General features: G+C 36.8%; 1 protein-coding gene and 2 pseudogenes across 3 annotated transcripts in view; 1 reads left to right on the top strand and 2 right to left on the bottom strand.

Moving 5' to 3' along the window:
* The window catches only part of ZFR (zinc finger RNA binding protein), an 83,621-nt gene that overhangs the window by 51,984 nt on the left and 10,234 nt on the right, over nt 1-21,403 (top strand). For 2 of the 3 annotated variants that reach the window (XM_042996956.1, XM_042996964.1), the window contains 2 exons: nt 3,627-3,724; nt 4,587-4,682. In XM_042996956.1, coding sequence (XP_042852890.1) covers nt 3,627-3,724; nt 4,587-4,682 — 194 coding nt within the window. Of the gene's footprint in view, nt 1-3,626; nt 3,725-4,586; nt 4,683-21,403 lie in introns of those variants that run through there. The other variant, XM_042996970.1, reaches the window with a different exon arrangement.
* Nucleotides 9,507-10,292, bottom strand: LOC102964989 (annotated as a pseudogene).
* LOC102965279 lies at nt 18,596-19,136 on the bottom strand (annotated as a pseudogene).

Raw genomic sequence — 21,403 nt, forward strand, 5'->3', positions numbered from 1 at the left:
AAACTGTAGAAACATTGATAGAGTGTTCCTTGCTGCAGATAACTGCAGTAAACTATGTCTTTAGCTTCATTATGAAGATTGCTTCTTTCTTGCTGCAGAATAACGGTATGTATTCTCTCTCACTGCAGCTCCCAATGCTCTGTGTCTTAAAATCACGTAAAGCCTATAGCTTGCTTTGGGGAGTTAGTCCAGAGGGTAAGGAAGGCTTTGCCGGAAGAGCAATTATAAATCTCAAGACTTGCGCAGTGTGGTAGCCTCTTTAACAGTCCTGGTTAATACCAAAAATTATCTTTAAATTACTTAAAAGAAATTATTAAATTGCCCAAATAACTGTTAAACGCATGACAGATCTATTTTATGGTACTGTGTTTGGCAGTTAAACATTAAGTTAACAGTTAATTGACTTGAAGCTTGAAATGTTCGAAATGCTCTAACCCTTGCTACAGAGTCTTTTCTGCAGCAAGACAAGTATTGTGTGTGTTTTTTTCCACCTGTAGCTTATCAGGCCCGGTCCAAAGCCTTCTAGCAGAGGGGATTGATTCCTGTCAGGGGTTGCTGCCAAGACATCGGAAGGATTTTTGACCAAGGTTTTCAAAAGCTCAGTGTCACACCTGCCATTTGATTAAGGAGGGATTTTTGGATGCAGAGTCTGGCATTTATTGTCCTTTGTGTGGCTGTTTTGTTTGTTTTGTCTTTGTCTATTTAGAATTGAGCAGTGTTCACACTAGTTTTTAAATGGTTGTGGGTGGATTATATATTTTATATAACCATGTTAATTTAAATTAATACATTCCCATTAACTTTTAATCATAAAGTAGTGTGGACACAGCATGTCTTCTAACTGGTGATTAACCCCTTAAAATTTATGAAATACATTTATGTAGGGTAAGAATTTGCCTTTTTTTTTTTTTTTTTTAAATTAACTGAGTTTTGTTAACTGGGTATTAAGCAACAAGTATGATTTTTTGTTTTGTTTTGTTTTTAGTACACAATACCTAAGGGGTTAATCCACTTGAAATATAAAATGGGTGCAAAAATCCACACTCTAAATTTAACAGAAACTTCCTACTTACAGCTCTTAATTTGTTTTTAAATTGCAATAGGTGTCTTGGCATCTTTGAAATTATCATTAAAATTTTCAAAGTTATGAATGTGTGCTAAAAGAGAAATTTTCTTACATTTTGGAGGAAATTATTGTAAAATTGTAAAAATAACGTTTAGAAATTCAGAAACTTTTTAGAAAGAGATTGCACATTGTCACCTATTTGCATTCTAGCTTTAACAAATAATGTAAATAAGGGGACATGGAAAGAGGATCCTTCAGCAGTTCTGTAATCTTGCTTTGAGGAGTGGTTTCTTGTTTCTTTTTTTCTTTCTTTTTCTTTAGTTAGCTGTGCTTTCCTGTGTCCCTTTTCCTTATCTCAGAATAGCCCCATTTCTAATGGTCAGTATGTTTCTGACTTTAGTAGTAGGTCTTACAGGTTTTAGGATTATTTACTGTTTTTTTTAAATATTAAAACATTTTTTAATGTTTGCTTATTTTTGAGAGAGAGACTGAGTGCACGTAGGGGAGGGGCAGAGAGAGGAGACACAGAATCCAAAGCAGGCTACAGACTCTCAGCTGTCAGCACAGAGCCCGACACAGGGCTCGAACTCACTAACTGCAAGATCATGATCTAAGCCAAAGTCTAAGACATTTAACCAACTGAGCCACCCAGGCGCCCCACCCTGTTCACTGTTTTTTTTTTTAACACTAATATTTTGTCTTGACAGTTTCTTTTTAGCACTCAGATTCCTCTTTTAGTGTTAATTCTCAGAATGTGGCGTAGTGTGGCGTAGTGTTCTTGGATTATCTGTAAATCGCCCTTCTAACATGTCTTCTAAAAAAATCTGTATCATCTGATTATTTGAAGAGCAAGAATTAAGAACAGAAAGCCCATGCAGTGGAGAGACTTCGATACCATTTCTAAAATAAGGTTTTTTATGTGTAACCTATTCAGAATAAGAGCAAGTGTCTTTTTTTTTTATGTTTATTTATGAGGGAGAGAGTGGGGGAAGGGCAGAGAGAATCCCAAACAGACTGCGTGTTGTCAGTGCAGAGCCCGACACAAATCAAGCCATGAGATCATGACCTGAGCTGAAATCGAGAGTTGGATGCTTAACCGACTTAGCCACCCAGGCAACCCAGGACAAGTGTCTTTTAAGATAACTGAATGCTCATACAAAATATACAATTAAATAACTTACCTAAAGTGGCCCTGTACTCTTAAAACCAACTTTAACTTCTTTTATCATATATTTCTTTTGACCCTCATATTCCTTTGGTACCTTCAATGATTTATTAAATTATATCTTAAAAAAAATTTTTTTTTTTGTTTATTTTTTGAGAGAGAGAGAGAGAGAGAGAGAGTGTGAGCGGGGGAGGGGCAGTGACAAGGGAGACACAGAATCTAAAGCAGGCTTCAGGCTTTGAGTTGTCGGCACAGAGCCCGACGTGGGGCTCAAACCCATGAACCCCAAGATCATGACCTGAGCCGAAGTCAGACGCTCAACCAACTGAGCCACCCACGTGCCCCTAAATTATATCTTAAGTACTGCATACATCTGATGCACTTAGCCAGAAGACTGTTAAATTCAAGAGACTACTTTCCTGGTATATGATTATACTGTATTTAGGAAATATTTATACTATTAAAATTACCCAAGAGCTATGAATTAGATTGACTTAGTTGCTATTTTGGCTAGTTTGATTAGCAGATATGCTGTTATTTTTATACACACTTTACAGATATGTATAGATGGATACATAGCTGGCCCTCCAGCTATTATGAATATAAAATTACCTTCTTGTCTCTAGTTTTCTCCTCAAGTTTTTAGATAGCTCATTTATGTTTTAATACAATAATCTAATTAAAACCAGTTATTATCATTTTAGACCATACATATTGTTTATCATCAAAGCATTCTGCTTACTTTACTGCATCTCTTCCTTTCTGTACGTATTCTGTTTAATCATGCTGGTTCCTATCGCCCTTTTCCACTTTACCCATTGTTCCTCTACATTTATTCTTTGGAATATTTTATGGTAACCTTTTAAAAGAGCATTTCATATTCCCTTGAAGCTAAAATTTTCCTTGCAGGAGAGAAAGTATTGATCTCTTAGAAATGCTTATCTTTGACTCTTCATTTTTCTCTGATTATTACTATATTGATAAATCCATCTTTATTATTAGTTCTTTGCTATATGAGCCCCAGAATGACATGACCATTTAGAATACTGAACAAACTTCATAGTTTATCATACACTCTTCATTTATTAAGGTGGATTTTTGTGTTCCCTCTTGTCTTGTCTTTGTGCTGGTGCGCTGTGTCCAGTAATCCTCCCTTTTTATTTTGGTGGGTAGGGTTTATATTTGGAGAAATTATTTATTATAAGAGTTTAAATTCTCCTTTTGATCTTCACATTGGATTATGTAAATTTGTTGAAAATAATTCTCTGGGTACATTAATGTGCCGGTAAACTCTCAAATGGCTCATGTGACGCTGATGCTACTATAAGGAAGTGTCTTGCTCACCTGGTCAAACACCCATTCCTCACTGCATTTTGCCAATTCAATCCATTTTAGATGTAACCTCGGGTATGGTGAAAGACCCACCGGACGTCTTGGACAGGCAAAAATGCCTTGACGCTCTGGCTGCTCTACGCCACGCTAAGTGGTTCCAGGTTCGGAACATCATTTTACTTTTTTCTTGTAGCCTTATGAGAGAGTAGTTCAGTACAACATGTTTAACTGTGCTTAAACATTTCAAAAGATTGCCCAAGCAATACTATTTTAAATTAAATCTCAGAAAATATGTTAACATAGAAAGCTGGGTATGAAGATCTGCATATTGCAGTTACTATTAATTTGACAATAACCTTAGGTTTTGGGGGTGTTTTGTAGTTTGGGTTTTTTTATTTTAATTTTTAGTAGCTATATTTAAAGTTTACTTGTTTAGGAACATCACATGTTTGTGTAAATATATTATATTCCATAAGGCTGCAGATTAACTTTTGCTTTAAATAATGGAATATGTGTTTAAAGCTTTGTGTATAGTTTTAAGATTTTTCCCCCTCTTTCTCTAAGTTAATAAGTGTAGGGAGTGAAAGGTGAGGAAGAAACTGTTTGGTTTAGTGACTTTGCAGTCATGCAAAGGCACAGAAGGGAAACCAAACAGATTTCCTTAACCTTTCAGTCCCTAGACAAACTTTTTAGCTCTTTACTTTTTCTTTTATTTCTAATGTAGGCAGATTTTTTTTAAGTTTACTGTTTTAAATGACACAGGTCAAGGTTCACAGGGGATCAAGAAATATTATTCTTGTATAATCTGTTTACTTTGACCTAAAATACCAGCTCTTAAATACTAACCCTGGCATAAAATACTGCTGTAAATGGCAGCTCATTGAATCCAATTTTAAGTGTGATTATTTTTGTTTTATTTTTACCTGAGCTTCCATTGAACAGTGGTATTTTAACTTTTTTTCATCAAGGGATATTTTCAATATTTCTCAGATTAATTCACCTGGTTTTTGTGTTGCTCTTAAGGCTAGAGCTAATGGTCTGCAGTCCTGTGTGATTATCATACGTATTCTCCGGGACCTCTGTCAGCGAGTTCCAACTTGGTCTGATTTTCCAAGCTGGGTGAGTACTATGTAACTTCATGGTGTGAAAAATAAACATTTAGGAAATATTTCTGCAGTCTTTATAATCTTTTATATTTAGTCATCAACTTTATGTTCACTTGCTAAATATTTCTTTCCTTCTCTAGTGAGAAATCCTAGGGGTCATAGAATATCTAATTTTCTGAGATTTTACTATTTGAAGAATTGGACTTGATGTTTCTTTTTGTATCCCCCCCCCTTTTGCCCTTCTCACAATGTTTATTTTTTAAAATAACAGCAATTATTAATTGGCTTTTACTTACATAAAGGTACAAAGTTTAAAAATAAGGTATTTATCTCCCTATGCCGTGTTCTGTTGACAATTGTTGACAGTTGTTTTAAAATAATGTGCAAAAATTTAAAATTTTAAGAATTCAGAAATCTAGGCTTTTCAAAAATGTGTAGAGTTAGGAAATTCAAATAATGCAGAAAGGCACCAAAAAGTGAAAGTCTAACACTTTGTTGTGGGTTCTTCCAGGAAAAAAAATGCATGCATATGCATCATATATATTCCTGTTTTTATATATGTAGTACTAGTATCCCTTTGATGTTGGAGCTTTTTTGGTTCCTCAGTAGCAAGAATTCAGATAGAGAGGGGTTCATCCAAAAATATGACTGGACCTATTGATTCCAGAGTTGGTTAGTGAGAATTAAATAGCCAGGTTACTTTACTTCTTCTTTTTTTTAATTTTTTTATTTTTTTAATGTTTATTTATTTTTGAGAGAGGGAGAGAGACAGAGTGTGAGTGGAGGAGAAGCAGAGAGAGAGAGAGAGGGAGACAACAGAATTTGAAACAGGCTCCAGGCTCCAAGCTGTCAGCACAGAGCCCGATGTGGGCTCACAAACTGCCAGATCATGACCTGAGCCAAAGTAGGATGCCCAATCAACTGAGCCACCCAGGCGCCCGAACTTTTTTTTTTTTTTTTAAGATTTTTTTAAAGTTTATTTATTTATTTTGAGAGAGAGAGAGAGAGAGAGAGAGAGTGCATGCGCATGTGGGGGGAGGGGCAGAAAGGGAGAGGGAGAGGGGGAATCCTAAGCAGGGTCCGCACCAACAGTGCAGAGCCCAACGTGGGGCCTGATCCCATGAACCGTGAAATCATGACCTGAGCCAAGATCAAGAGTCAGATGTTTAACTGACCCAGGTGCCCCTGGGTTACTTTACTTATGTAATTTTTTAAATAAACAGGGGTGTTTATGCTATTTACATTATTCGGATTTTTCTTAACAAAATGCATCTTGAAACTCTTTGAGAAGGTCACAGTCAAATCTACCTTATTCTCTGCATTGACTACACGGTATTCCCTTTGTATGGATATGCCAAATTTTATTTAACCTGCATGCATTTGATAGACATTTTGGTTGTTTGCAGTGTTTTCCCATTAAATCTTCATTATAATGCTATCAAGCTTTTGTTGAGTACTATGTTCATGTGATAAATTGTTAGGGCTAGAATTCCAAGGTCAAAGAACATGTGCTAATCATTTATCAGAAAGTTGGATCATTGAAAACATCCAAAAACTGTTGGATTGATCATTTCCTTCACACCCTCACTAACTCTGGGATATCATCACATTTCTTAACAATATAATAAATACAAAATGGTGTCTCATTTTTTATTTACGTTTTTTAGGGTCAGCTTCAGCTCAACTGGTTACTTCGCATGTGGTTATTACATTTCTTTGAGTTGAGTGATTGCTGGCACTTGTAATTATTTTTTTCTTAATTTGCAGTTCCATTGTTACTCAACATTTTCTAAATAATTTATATCAACTGTTTTTTATAAGAAAATAGCCCTTATCTGTAACAAAAATTATTTTTTTCCCGTTTTTTATCTATTTTTTAACTATATGATCATTTTTGCTGTATCAGAGTTTTAAAATTTTTGTAAATTCTAATCCATTGATCTTTTATGACTTCTGGGTTTTGTTTATTCTATTTATAAAATCCTCTTGTATTTTAGGTTATATATTATAGGGCACCTAGGTAACTCAGTCAGTTAAGCGTCAGACTCTTGATTTTATCTTAGGTCATGATCTCACAGTTCTCGAGGTCAAGCCCAAGGTCGAGATCAAGCCCAAGGTCGGGCTACACGCTGACAGGGTGGAGCCTGCTTGAGATTCTCTTTCTTTCTCGCTCTCTGCCTCTCCCCCCCCATCAAAATAAATAAACTTTAATTTTTTTTTTAACGTTTATTTTTGAGAGCTAGAGCATGTGCAGGGCAGGGGCAAAGAGAGGGAAACACAGAAACCTAAGCAAACTGCAAGATCATGACCTGAACCGAAGTCGGATGCTCAACCGACTGAGCCACCCAGGCTCCCCTCGAAATAAATAAACTTAAAAAAAAGTTCACACATGCTTTCCTCTGAAGCCTCCCGCCGTCCTCCCCACAATCAAATTATATTTTGGGGCACCTGGTGGCTCAGTCGGTTGAGCATCCAGCTCGATTTCAGCTCAGGTCTGTTCTCACGGTTCATGGGTTTGAGCCCCCATCGGGCTCCCATTGGCAGGTGTAGAACCTGCTTGGGATTCTCTCTGTCCCTCCCCCACTCATGCTTGCTCTCTCAAATAAACTTTTAAAAAATTATGTTTTCCACAAGTGTGTATTACATATTTATTTAATACATAACAAAAGCTTTGAGAAAGCTATATATCAACTTAAAATTAAAGCACTTATCTCTGAGGAGTAAGAGAAAGGGATGATTATAATAGAGATCTGTAATGTTTAATTTTACCAGGACAAAATATACATATATGACTTAACACAATTAAAAATAATTTTAAATAAATAATCATTTAAAATCATAAGTGGTTTTAGCTAAATGTTTTTTCAGACCAATTGCCAATTATTCCAGTACGATTTAACAATTTAACAGTGAAATCTGTTATCCCAACCCCCAGTTTGAAATACCACCATTATTCATAAACCAGTGGTTCTCATGCAGGGGCAGTTTTGCCCTCCAGGAGACATTTTTCTTTATCAGTAGTACTGAGGTTGAGAAACCCTGTCCTAAACCAGAGTTCCTTTTTTTGTGGGTCCATTTTGGCAGTCTTTTATCACTCAGTCTGACTGTTTTGTTTTCTTTTTTTTTTAATTTTTTTTTTTTAACGTTTATTTATTTTTGAGACAGAGACAGAGCATGAACAGGGGAGGGGCAGAGAGAGAGGGAGACACAGAATCAGAAGCAGGCTCCAGGCTCTGAGCCATCAGCCCAGAGTCCGACGCGGGGCTCGAACTCACGGACCGCGAGATCGTGACCTGAGCTGAAGTCGGACGCTTAACTGACTGAGCCACCCAGGCGCCCCTGTTTTGTTTTCTTCTATAGTACTAAACTCTTAACAATGAAAGCTTCAGAGTATGTTTAAAAAAATTTTTTTTTAATGTTTACCTGTTTATGAGAGAGAACATGAGCAGGAAAGGGGGGTGCAGAGGATCCAAAGCAGGCTCTGTGCTGACAGCGGTGATCCCTATAGGCTCTAACCCACAAACCATGAGATCATAACCTGAGCTGAAATCAGACACTCAAGGGACTGAGCACCCAGGCTATTCTCTGCCCCCATTTTATTTCTGCCCCTCATTGTAAACATCGTCTTGCACAGAAGAATTTCTCTGGCTTTTCTTATATGCTTGTTTTTCCAAATGAACTTTACTACAGCTTTGTTCAATTTCTCCAAAGTTCTCATGATGTTTTTTAAGTAGTACTTCACTGAATTAATAAATTAGTTTGGGGAATATCACTTTTATAATACTGACTCTTCTTGGCCAAGAGTATGTGATATCCTGCTTGCTGAAGTTAATTTTACATACCTGCTCAGATTTGAATAGGTTGTATGCATGTTAAATTTTGGTTTGGGTTGTTTGTTTGTACCTACATATTTAATCTTTCAGGGTTTTTTTTTCCTTCCCCCTTCACATTTTATTTTCCGGTTGTTGTGTATATAAAAGCTATTAACTTTCAGTATTAATTTTGCAACCTGCCGCTTGACTGCATTCCTTTATTTGTAATATTTTTTTTCATATGATATTCTTGGGTTTTCTAATCTTAGAAACGTAACTATAAATGATATTTTGCCTTCTTTCTCTTTTCTAATTTAATTGATACTTGTAGAATAAATAGGGAATATAATAATACTTTACATGCATGCTATGTTCATACATGCATTGAAAATGCTTCTGGGAAAAAGGAAAAAAGTGCTTCTAGGTGTGAAATGTACTAATTTTAGCCTTTTATTGTAGAGCATGCACCTATTGATCTTGGGGTTATAAGTTCAAGCCCCACATTGGGCATGGAACTTAGATGAAAAAAAAAAAGTAAAGAGGGGCACCTGGGTGGCTCAGTAGGTTAAGCGTCTGACTCTTGATCTCAGTTCTGGGTTGTTAGTTCAGGCCTCACATTGGGCTCCCCACTGGGCATGAAGCCTACTTAAAAACAAAAAGTAAAAAATAAAAAGAAGGAGGAATGGAAATTGAACTTTACCAGATAATTTTTCAGGGTTTATTGACCTAAATGTATAGTTTTTTTCCTTTCAGTCTGTTCAGTATTGTATATAATACAAATAAGTTATCTCAATTGAGCTAGCTTTGCGTTCCAGGGGTGATTCTCATATATATGAGACTATTAATGAACTATTAAATTGTTTGCTGACGGTCTGTTTAGGATTTTTTTTGGTGATAAAATTTTTTTCTAGTTTTATTTTTATCCTTGTTTTCAGATTTAGAATAAATAATGCACTAATGGTATAAAAACAATCTGGAACCTTTTATTCTTTCTCTGAACTCTGAAACAGTTTTAATAGGATCAAACTACTACTGTCATTTGATGATACTGTTCTCCAATGTCTCTCTCTTTTTAATTTAATAAATTTTTATTTTCCAAAATGTGCATTTGGTGAGATCTCTTCATGCATGTTCACCAGCAGCTGAGACATCTCCACCCTTGGTGTTTCTGGTGTAAATTACTTGAGCTCTGTGCTTTGAAACCAGTTAGTAAGTTCTTTACTAATCAGCTCCTAAAGGGCTTCCCTGGCCAAGAAAACTCAAATCTTCAGTCTGAGACAACAGCTGGAGTTATAACCTTATGGTTGGGGACTTCCTTACAGAGTGTCATATGTTGCTTTGTCAAACAAAACCAGGTTATCTATTGAGCTTGTCCCAAATTTTGCCTTTGGGCCACTTCTTTTTGGGCCCGATTCGTTCATTGAATCTTTGTCTTTTTTGGCCAACTTTCTGCCATCTTTCTTCTTGACCTTGGGTGACATTGTGAAGCTCAAAGAGCAGCAGCCACCTCCAGTGTCTTTCAAGAAATGGGGTAGCATTTTCTCAATTTTTTCTGTTGATTAATTAGTCTAATTTTTCTCTCTCCTGAGCTTCATTTTGGCAACTTCCATTTTCCTAGAAAAATTGACCAATTCAGCTAGATATTCAGATTTTTACATGATAGAATTTTGCTGTCTCAGGGTTTAAGTACTTGCAGCATCTTTATTATTTTGTTTCTTTGTAATTCTCCTTTTGATTGATTACACTAGCCAACAATCGTAGTTAGCATATAAGAGCAAAATGAATGAGTGTTTCAGTATTTATATGTGGTCAGAATTCACAAAATTCTTAATATATTTTAATATAAAATTGTATTAAGCATTACCTAACTTCATATTTTTTTAATGTTTATTATTGTTGAGAGAAAGAGAGAGCAGGGGAGGGGTAGAGAGAGAGGGAAACAGAATCCGAAGCAGGCTCCAGGCTGTGAGCTGTCAGCACAGAGCACAGTGGGGGGCTTGAACTCACAAACCCTGAGATCATGACCTGAGCAGAAGTGGGAAGCTTAACCGACTGAGCTACCTAGGTGCCCCCAAAATGGTTACTTATTTAGTTTGAGACAGAGAGGGAGCAGGGGAGGGGCAAAGAGAAAGGGAAACACAGAATCCGAAGCAGGCTCTAGGCTCTGAGCTGTCAGTGCAGAGCCCAGTGCAAGGCTCGAACTTATGAACTGCGAGATTATGGCCTAAGTTGATGTCGAAATCCCAACCAAGTGAGCCACCCAGGTGCCCCTCAGGTTTTTAGTGTATAAAAATATATGCCCTATACATCATTTTGCTTTCTGCTTCCTTTTAACTTCAGTCCTCTCCACCCAGGTGCCCTTGAGGCTATTTCACCTGATGGCTGATCTTTGAAATCGTGTACATATAACAAAAGTACACCAATTTTTTGATTGTTTATAACACACCAGAATGTCAGTATTTTGACATTTAAAAATGTCTTATTTAGGCAGTGGTTTACTTTTCATACTATTTTTTCCTGTCCCCAAAGAATCAGCTCCTTGGGTTTATTTGCCAGATCTACCATTTTCCTATTTATTTCTAATTTCATCTCTTTATATTTTTGGGGTGGGGGGTTATTTTATTGTTCTTTTACAAACTTTTTGAGATGGGTACTTGTTTCATTCACTCTCTTTAATTCTAATTCCAGTATAGTTAACATACAGTGTAATATTAGTTTCAGGTGTACAATGGAGTGATTTAACAATTCTGTACATCACCCAGTGCTCATCAAGACAGGTACACTCCTTAATCCCTATCACCTATTTCACCCATCCCCCCCACTCTCATTCACTCTTTAATTATGTAGAGGTTTTAACACAGATTTTGGCTATATATGTAATATTTTCTTTTTATTTTCTATGTAATCTGAAATTTGTCTTCACATTGTCTTTAAGCAAAAAGTAGTTTTGAGGGAATTTTTGAATTCGTTGTGATTGAAGGAGGGTTGCTTTTATTTCTGTAAATAAGCTCTAGTTTTTATAGCATTGTAATCTGATAAAGGTATTCTATTTACAGTTTTTGGAATTTAAAGTTTTGCTTTGCAGTCTGATATATACCATTTTTATAATCTATATGGGCACGTTAAAGAGGTGTTCTCAGTAAGATATTGGGGCGCCTGGGTGGCTCAGCCAGTTAAGGGGCCAACTCTTGATTTCGGCTCAGGTCATGATCTCACAGTTCATGAGATTGAGCCCTGCGCCCAGCTCTGTGCTGACAGCATGGAGCCTGCTTGGAATTCTCTTTTCTCTGCCTCTCCCCCTGTTCTCCTCTCTCTCTATCCCTCCCTCTCAAAATAAATCAATATTTTTAAAAAAGTTACAGCGGGGCGCCTGGGTGGCTCAGTCTGTTAAGCGGCCGACTTTGGCTCAGGTCATGATCTCACAGTCTGTGGGTTTGAGCCCGGCGTCAGGCTCCGTGCTGACAGCTGAGAGCCTGGAGCCTGTTTCCAATCCTGTGTCTCCCTCTCTCTGGCCCTCCCCTGTTCATGCTCTGTCTCTCTCTGTCTCAAAAAAATAAATAAACGTTAAAAAAAAAAATTAAAAAAGTTACAGCAAACAACATTCACTCCTTAGTTCAATCATCTTTCTATATAGTTTCCTTACATATATTTTGTCTACTTTGTTTATCCATGGATTGATGAAAGAATTAAAATCCGCTATTTCTATTGTGTTTCTGTTTCCTATAGTTTGTGCTTTACTGTTTTGTTGCAGTAATAATTTTGGACATAAACACTTAATATAGTTTTGTCATTGTGAATATGAACCCTTTCCCATTATAAAGGGCCCCCCGTTTTAACACTTTCTGCCGAGAGTTAATAAGCCTTGTTCATTGATTAATATTGAAACTCTAGTTTTCTTTTCGTTGGCATTTGTCTGGTAGGAGTGTATTTCGTGTTTCCTTTGTTTTCTTCTGTGCTTTACCATAATTCTTATTTTTTCCTTTTCTTGTCCTTTTTATGTGTGAATTTTTTTCTTTTTGACTATTAATTGTTGCCCTTCTATTTTATATACTATTCTTATTCATCTATCTCTTTTAACAGTTTTAGATAATATCTGCCAACCTCTCACCTATAAAAGCTGAGAAAATGATCACTTATACATCCTCCCCTTACCCCATCCTTCTTGGGTTTGTTATTTCTTTTGTTCATTCCATTTATTTCTTTAATGTATTTACACCTGTTTCTTGATTAACTTATCTTAATATATACTGATTCCATTTAGAAAACAGGTCAATTTACACAGTTACGCGTTTTAAATTTTAAAAGTGTAAAAACAACTACATTTACCTTCTGTAGCCATATTCTGTATGATTATTTAATGTTCTATATTTTAATGGTTCAATGCCAACCACTAGGTCTTTTTACTGGGGCTTTGCCTTTTCATTTCCTAATTGACTGCATTTTATCATCAAATAGTTTTTATCAAAAGGTGTGTAAGTTTTAAAAAATTTCTCACATTTGAGAATCTCTGCCAATCGCCATTACTTTAATGAGAAATTCATTGTTAGGTCACAGTTTTTCCTCTCTCCATTTTTAGTTTTGCTCCACTATTTTCCAGCATTGTGTATTGGTAAATCTAAATTCAGCCTAATTTTTTTGCCCTGACGTTTTTTTTTACAGGCTATTGAAAGAATTGTTTCTTTATTCTTCCATATCATTACCTTAACCAAATTATGTCTTGGAATCTATTGTTTAATATCAGCATTTTTTTTTTTTTTAATCTTTGTGTCCTTTTGTCCTAGAGATTTGGTTTTTCTTTCAGTTAGGGGAGAAATAATCTTCCATTATGTCTAATTTTTTTTTTTAATTTTTTTAAAGTTTATTTCTTTTAAGAGGGAGCAGGCCAGGAAGAGAAGCAGGCTCCTTGCTGTCAGCACAGAGCCTGACCAGGACTCAAACTCTCGAACCCTGAGATTGTGACCTGAGCTGAAATGATGAGTCAGACACTTAACTAACTGAGCCATCCAGGCTCCCCTCTGATTAATAGGATTTTCTATTTTAGGGAAACCAGGTTTCCTTACGTTGGATTGCCTTTGTCTTGCATATCTTTTATCTTCGTAATTATCTTAAGTCTTGTTCTCTTTCCTCTTGTATCCCTATGATTGTCTCTTCAGCAGTACCTTGGTTTTCAGTTATGTTGTATTTTTCTTTACTATTTATAATTCATTTATTCTGTAATAATGTTATTTTATGTTTCAGTGTGCTTTATTAGCTCTAATCTTGCTTTTCATCTCAACTTTGAGTTCTTAATTTTATTGGCTTTTTGCTGATCAGGTTCTCTCTTACAACTCAGAATGTTAGCAGAGAGATTCTTTCAGAACAGGTTTTTTTGTTGTTGTTAAGTTTATTTATTTTTGAGAGAAAGAGCAGGCAGGGGCAGAGAGAGAAAAGGAGACAGAGAATCCCAAGCAGGCCCCACACTGTCAGCACAGAGTTGATGCAGGACTCAAACCCACATAGTGTGAGATCGGACGCTGAACTGACTGAGCCAACCAGGCACTTCCACAGCAGGTTTAAAAAAAATTTTTTTTAATAGACATTAATTTTTTAGAGTAGTTTTTGGATCTTCTGCTCTCACATGTTCACTCCCTCCCTGTCAATATTCCTCACCAGAGGGGTACATTAGTTACAAGCAGTGAACCTGTATTGACACATCAACATCACTCAGTTCTGAGAATAGATTTTTCATCTCTGTTTTTCATGGTACATTCCACCCAAATATAGAGATGTCATGTCTAGTTTGTTTTTGTTTTTTCTTCTCCTTGGTTGTCAGTTCGATTACAAAATTGTTTTTGTGCTGAGATATCCAAACAAGAATTGTCTTTGAATCTGTGCCTTTTAAAATCCCTTTCTTTTTCTTCTCCTGTGAGCTCTGCTTTGAGGATTGTTTATTGGAAAGACATACGGATTTGCTGTATCCAGCCTTATTGCAGACATAGGCTGTGCTCTCTACTATATCTTGGTTGAATGTGCTGTGCTATTGTGTGAGGTAGATTCCATTGACACATTTCAGGCTTTCGTGTTCAAACCCAGGGTGGACACCTAGAGCTTTTTCGCCTATGCAGAATCTGCTCTCTTCCCCACCCCTACCCCCACCCCCGCTCCAAGCCTATTTACCTTCTCCTTGTAGAAACTACTTCCATTTCCCTGAACCAACAGGGTATTTGGGTATGTGATGCCACTTTGGGACACTTGAGAGTTTACAGCCATCCTTGGTAATACATGTTTCCACCCTTACTCCTTTGAAAGATCTTTTTTTTTCTTTTTTATCTACATGTTAGCCAAATGTCTGTTTAGGGATAATTAGATGTGGATAATTAGGATTCTTCTTGTTCTTTCCTTTCTCCCTTCTGCAAGAGTCTTCAGGATGGTGAATTCTACTCTTTTCCTTTCTCTGTTAAGATGGAAGGGGAGGTAGAAGGAAAAGGGGTTTTTACATTTAGGAAAATTTCTTCTGGAATTACCTTCAATATGACTTGTAATGCTTCAATATGAATTTTATTGCTAAAATTTTTTGGAGTTTTCTCACTCAACTGCCACCCCCACCCCCATCTTCTGTCTAGAGAACCAAGTTGGGAGCTACATGGAGAGTTGCCCAAGGCCTGCAATTTCTTGGAAAGTTCTTTCACTGACCTTTTCCTCTGTTTTTGGTTGAAGCTGTTACATTTTTGCTTGGGTGGTATGTGTTGTAACATATTCCTTAATCATGTTTTGGGCCAGAGATGGTGAAGTTTGGGTTTGTGCTGTCACCTTAAGCAAAGAGTAACTTTTCTTGATTTCATAAAAGAAATTTGAAATTTTTTATGAACTTTATTATCTTTAGTTTTATTTAGCATTCATATTATTTGAATAAATCTTTAAGTAACAGTGCCTGCTTTTAGGCTTTCATTTACCACTACAGTGAGTACTGAAATGGTACTTTGCCTTCAGAGTAGTTCTTTTGTCCTAAACCCATGGTGATGAAGTAAAGAAAAGGCAGAGCTGTTGTCAGGTTGGCCTGGCATCAGAGTTGCTATGTGGTATCTGAACCTCCTTTAGAATGGTATACCTCTATAATGGTATACTATGGTATAATTTACAAAGGGCATATGATTATTTTTTTAATGTTTATTATATATTATATTTCTGAATAGTATATATGAACTTAAGGAATATTTTACAAAAAGAATAACCTGTCACAACATACATGAACCTCCAAAATACTGTGTTAAGTGAAGGAAACCTTAGACACAAAAGGTCACATTATGTGATTACATTTGTGTGAAATATCCAGAATAAACAAATACAGACAGACAGAATGCAAATTGATGGGCTTCCAGAGACATGGGGGGAAAGAGGAAATGGGAGAAACTACTTAATGGATAAGAAGTTTTACTCTGAAATTATGGCAATGTTTTGAATTAGAGGTGTTAGTTGCACAACATAGTGAATTATTCACTTTAAAGTACTTGATTTTATATTATGTGACTTTTACCTTACTTTTTAAAAACTTGTATGTATTTATTTTTGAGAGCAAGTGGGTGAGGGGCAGAGAGGGAGAGAGAGAATCCCAAGCAGGCCCTGTGCTGTTGGCACAGAGCCTAACACGAGGCTCAAACTCATGAACCATGAGATTGACTGGAACCAAGATCAAGAGTTAGACGCTTAACTGACGGAATCACCCAGGTGCCCTGAATTTTACCTCACTTCTTTCTTTTATTTAAAAAAAAAAACATTTTTTTTTAAACGTTTATTCATTTTTGAGAAACAGAGCACACAAACGGGGGTGGGGCAGAGAGAGGGAGACACAGAATATGAAGCGGGTTCCAGGCTCTGAGCTGTCAGCACAGAGCCTGACGAGGGGCTCAAACTCACAAACCATGAGATCATGACCCAAGGCAAAGTCTGATGCTTAACCAACTGAGCTACCCAGGTGCCCCTACCTCACTTTTTAAAAGAATGATCTGCCAAATGTTAAAGGACAGTTCTCAAAGAGGCTGAGGGAACTGTCGTAATTCTTCTGCTTTGTGCTCAAATAGCTGTTGAAATATGTGATTATTTCTTTCTACATATTTTGTTATGTTTTTTCCCAAGAATATAAGTAATTTAGGTTTTAGTGGTGGTGGCTTGTAGTAAGAGAGTTCCTATCACTTTTTTCTTTTTAAGTAATCTCTACACCCGACATGGGGTTTGATCAAACTCGCCATCCTAAAATCAAGAGTCACATCCTCTACTGACTGAGCCAGCCAGGTGCCCCCTGCCTGTAACTTTTAGAACCAGTGAAGAGTTTTTAAATGATAGGACACTGACATTCAGGGCGAAGAAATAACATTGTCTTAGCTTGTAAAAGAATCAGCAAGTTACACTTGAAGGGTATTGTCTCATTCACTTTAGTTTAAAAATAATAATGTAGCACTTAGCTACCCCCCAACAAAAACCATCTACTTAAACCATCTACACATGTACCCCCTAATCACCAAAAGCTGTAAAAAAATTATTCTCACAAGACATGACAATTTTTACCAAGAATTGTTGAGTCTGAAATGAGGTGTTACTGCATAAATGTAATACAAAAATACAATATCCTGCAAATGGACGTGGGAATGAAAATCTGTCATGCATGTATCAATATTAACCTGTGTCAACTAGAATATAGAAATGGATTTTGTGTATATAGTTGCTTGTTGTAAATGATATTCATAAAATCCTATTTTATTATTACTAACATCTTCATCTGTCAAATGGGATTAATAGTCCTATCTGCCCCTAAAAGGTGATTGTGGGAATTTACATTGGTTAATGTACATAAGAGCTTAGAATAGTGCTTAGTTTATAATAAGCACTCAATAAGCATTAGTTTTAATAAAGAGGATAACTACTATTATTTCTGTTATATAACCAGACTTCCTAGTGTTAGATTGTGCTTACATTAAATATAATAGCCCTATTGTAAATCTTTGAGCTTGTCAGTTGTATGCTAAAAAAGGGTTTACCCGTTTACTTTGCCACCAAATGAAAGTATCTGCGTTCTCACAGTCTCAGAAGATGTTTTTTTAAGTCAGTGGCACACCTGGCTGGCTCGGTCAGTGGAATGTGCGCCTCTTGATCTTAGAGTTGTGAGTTTGGACCCCACATTGGGTGTAGAGACTACGTAAAATCTTTTAGGGAGGCCTAGGTGGCTCAGTTGGTTGGGTATCTGACTATTGATCTCAAGTCTTGATCCCAGGGTTCTGAGTTCAAGCCCCATATTGGGCTCCACACTAGGTATGAAGCCTGCTTAATTAATTAAATCTTTAAAAAGAAAAGAAAAGAAAGAAACTAATATCCAAAGAAACTAGTTAACTGGTCTGGATCACCCATTGATAAAGGATATACATTGCAATATAGTTGTGGTTTTTAAAAACAAAAACATTTTAAATCAGACCTGGGTTTAAATCTCAACCTAATTTTTACAGTTTAGCTGCATAACCTTGGACAAGTTATTTAACCTCTTTAAGATTTTCCCCCCAGTCTTTAAAATTCAGGTATAGTAGCATCTAGTTATGAGGATTAAATTAAATTATGCATTTAAAGTGCTTATTAGCACGTGGGACACCTGTGTGGTTCAGTCGGTTAAGCATCCAACTTCGGCTCAGGTCATGATCTCACCTTTGGTAGGTTCAAGTTCCGCATCTGGCTCTGTGCTAACAGCTCAGAGCCTAGAGCCTGCTTCACATTCTGTGTCTCCCTCTCCCTCTGCCCCTCCCCTACTTGCATGCATGATCTCTCTCTCTCTCTCTCTCTCTCGCTCGCTCGCTCTCACAAAAATAAATATGGGCGTATGGTGGCTCAGTTGGTTAAGTGACCGACTTCGTCTCAGGTCATGATCTCACAGTTTGTGGGTTCAAGCCCCATGTGGGGCTCTGTGCTGAACACTTGACTGGAGCCTGGAGCCTGCTTCAGATTCTGTGTCTCCTTCTCTCTCTGCCCCTCCCCCGCTTGTGCTCTGTCTCACCCTCTCAAAAATAAACAAACTTAAAAAAATTCTTTTTAAATAAACATTTAGAAAAATAAAAATAAAGTGCTTAGCATAGAAAATAAAGTGCTTAGCATGGTGCTTGCCACATTGTAAGCCTAATTAGTACAACTAGAGATGAGAAGGAAGAATAGGCTTCATAAGTGGTTTGGGTTAGGGGGCAAATAATTTTTTTTTTTTAAACAATACACCAAAGAAACATGCAGTACTGCCAGCATTGGATGAAATCCTGGGCCACAAGTCTGCACACTCTTTGGCAGCTCCTCCTGTGATAGCAGAACCTATCATTTCACCTTTATTGTTTACTGTGACCCTTCTGCTATCTTCAAAATAGAAAAAACACACCATCTTTTCTCTGGTATGACCTTCATTGACAAATTACCACTGCTGGTTGTACCTTCTTTCTGAACTCTGGTTTGCCTTTCTTCACTGTGGCCATCACCATGTCACCCACAACAGCAGTAAAAAGTCTGTTCAGTCATTGCTTGATCCCCTTCACAGAGATGATACACAGTTTTTTAGTTCCTGTGTTGTCAGCACAGTTGATCATGGCTCCTACTAGAAGACCTAGGGAAATCCAGAATTTCACACTGAAGGACCCACCACATCCTCACTTCAACATCTTGAATGCCAGAAAGGAACCCATGAGTGTATGTGTGTAAAAGTTTGTTTATTTATTTTGAGAGAGGGAGAGAACAAGCAAGCAGGGGAGAGGCAGAGAGAGGGAATCCCATGTAGGCTTTGCACTATCAGCACAGAGCCTGATGCGGGGCTTGAACTCATGAGTCATGAGATCATGGCCTGACTTGAAATCAAGAGTCAGACACTTAACTGACTAAGCCGCCCAGGAGCCCCTCCCCCCACAAGTGGCTTTTAAAGCAAATATTAAAATTGTAGATCTCAAATCATTTAATATGGAGAGCTTTTCTCTCTACATAGCTTCAGCTACCAAGATTCTTTATAATCTAAATATTATTTCTCTTGATTCTGTTCATCTTTGATGTTTACTTTTTACTTTCAAATGCATACATTTCAGAGTTTATAAACCACGTGCATACTATTTTTGTTGCTTTCCCAACTATAGACATTTGCTTAGAAAATAACCATGTTCTGTAGAAAATTAATATTTTTAAATTGCTTGCTTCATAGCAAATGATCTCAGAAGGCAGATCGTTGACCTAGTTTTATTGTAGGTATTTATATATTGACTTTGGTTTTCCACAAGTAATTTATTTCCTTCTTGGTTTTTATTTAGTGTATACCTTTATTTGCAAGTATAAATCATAAATCCTCACTTTTCAAGGTTAATAAGTAGATTTTGATAAAACTTTGAATTACTTGAAACACACCCTGTGTCTTGACATACCAAGACTACAGCTGATTATTTAATACTTTTTTTCTCTTAACATTTTCTAAAAGTACTTATTAAAAGTGTGAGGTACAGTTGACCCTTGAACAACATAGGGGTTAGGGGCACCAATCCCCACACAGTTAAAAATTCGTGTACAACTTTTGACTGCCCAAAAACTTAACTACTAATAGCCTGCTCTTCATAGGAAGCTTCACAAATAACACAGTCCATTAACACATTTTGTATGTTGTATGTATTACATCCTTTGTTCTTATAGTAATGCCTAACTTTTCTTAAATTCTTTTGATATATCAAGGCTAGATTCATCTCGTTGTTGTCGTTAATGTTGATGTTATTTATTTTGAGAGAGTGAGCGGGGAAGGGACAGAGATTCCCAGGCAGGCTCCCCACCCAGCATGGAACCCAACACAGGGCTCAATCCCATGACCATGAGATCATGACCCGAGCCGATAACAAGAGTCAGATGCTCAACTGACCAAGCCACTGAGGTACCCCTCATATGTCTTTTCAAATTATAACAAATGTCCAAAATATTGTCCTACTTATTTATTAAAGATTTTTATTTTTAAGTGATCTCCACACCTAATGTAGGACTCAAACTCACAACCCTGAGATCAAGAGTGAGATCAAGAGCATGCTTTACTGCCTGAGCCAGCCTGGTACCCGTCTAATATATTTATTTTTACAAAATCCATGTATTGGTGAACCCACACCGGTCAAACGCATGTTATTCAAGGGTCACCTATATTTGTGAAAGCTGCATATTTTGTAACTCAGTGTTGTATTTTGAGCACAGCATCAGGAATTTTGATAATTACCACCTTTAATTTCTCTTATGACCAGGACTGTTCTCACATTATTTTCAAAAGCATTTTGTTTCCTAAACATTTATTGAGTAATTTCTACATGTTGGCTACTTATGCTAGGCACAGGAGTTCAAAATAAATGACATTGATCTTCTCTTCAATGATTTCACAGTCTGTTGAACATCTTAAAATAGTACTTGATTTGTCTAAAAAAGGAGAGCCATTTATTACACATTCATAGAGTTGTCTGAGTAACTGAAGCTGATTCCTTAGAATTCTCAAAAATTTTTTAGGTTTATTTTTATTTATTTTGAGAGAGAATAGAGAGCAAGTGGGGGAGGGACAGAGAGAGGGAGAGAAAGAATCCCAAGCAGGCTCCTTGCTCTCAGCTCAGAGCCTGATGTAGGGCTTGAACTCCCAAACCGTGAGATCATGCCTGAGCTGAAGTCAGACTCTTAACTGACTGAGCCATGCCACCCAGGCACCCCTAAAATTCTAAAAATTTCTAACTGACAATCTTTAAACAAAATGTCTTGAACATCTTCCTGCATTCTTCTGAGTAAACTGAACCATCTTAATTTTTTTCATTGTGATTTGCATTTATCATATGAACATTCATTATTTTCATTTTTGTTAATCAGTGTCTCATGCTGCCGGCTATTATTTTTGTACCTGTTAATTGTGTAGTGTCTCTTTAAATTTCCAACTCTC

This window comes from Panthera tigris, chromosome A1 (assembly GCF_018350195.1).
Source record: "Panthera tigris isolate Pti1 chromosome A1, P.tigris_Pti1_mat1.1, whole genome shotgun sequence".
In the NCBI taxonomy this organism is placed as follows: Eukaryota; Metazoa; Chordata; class Mammalia; order Carnivora; family Felidae; genus Panthera; species Panthera tigris.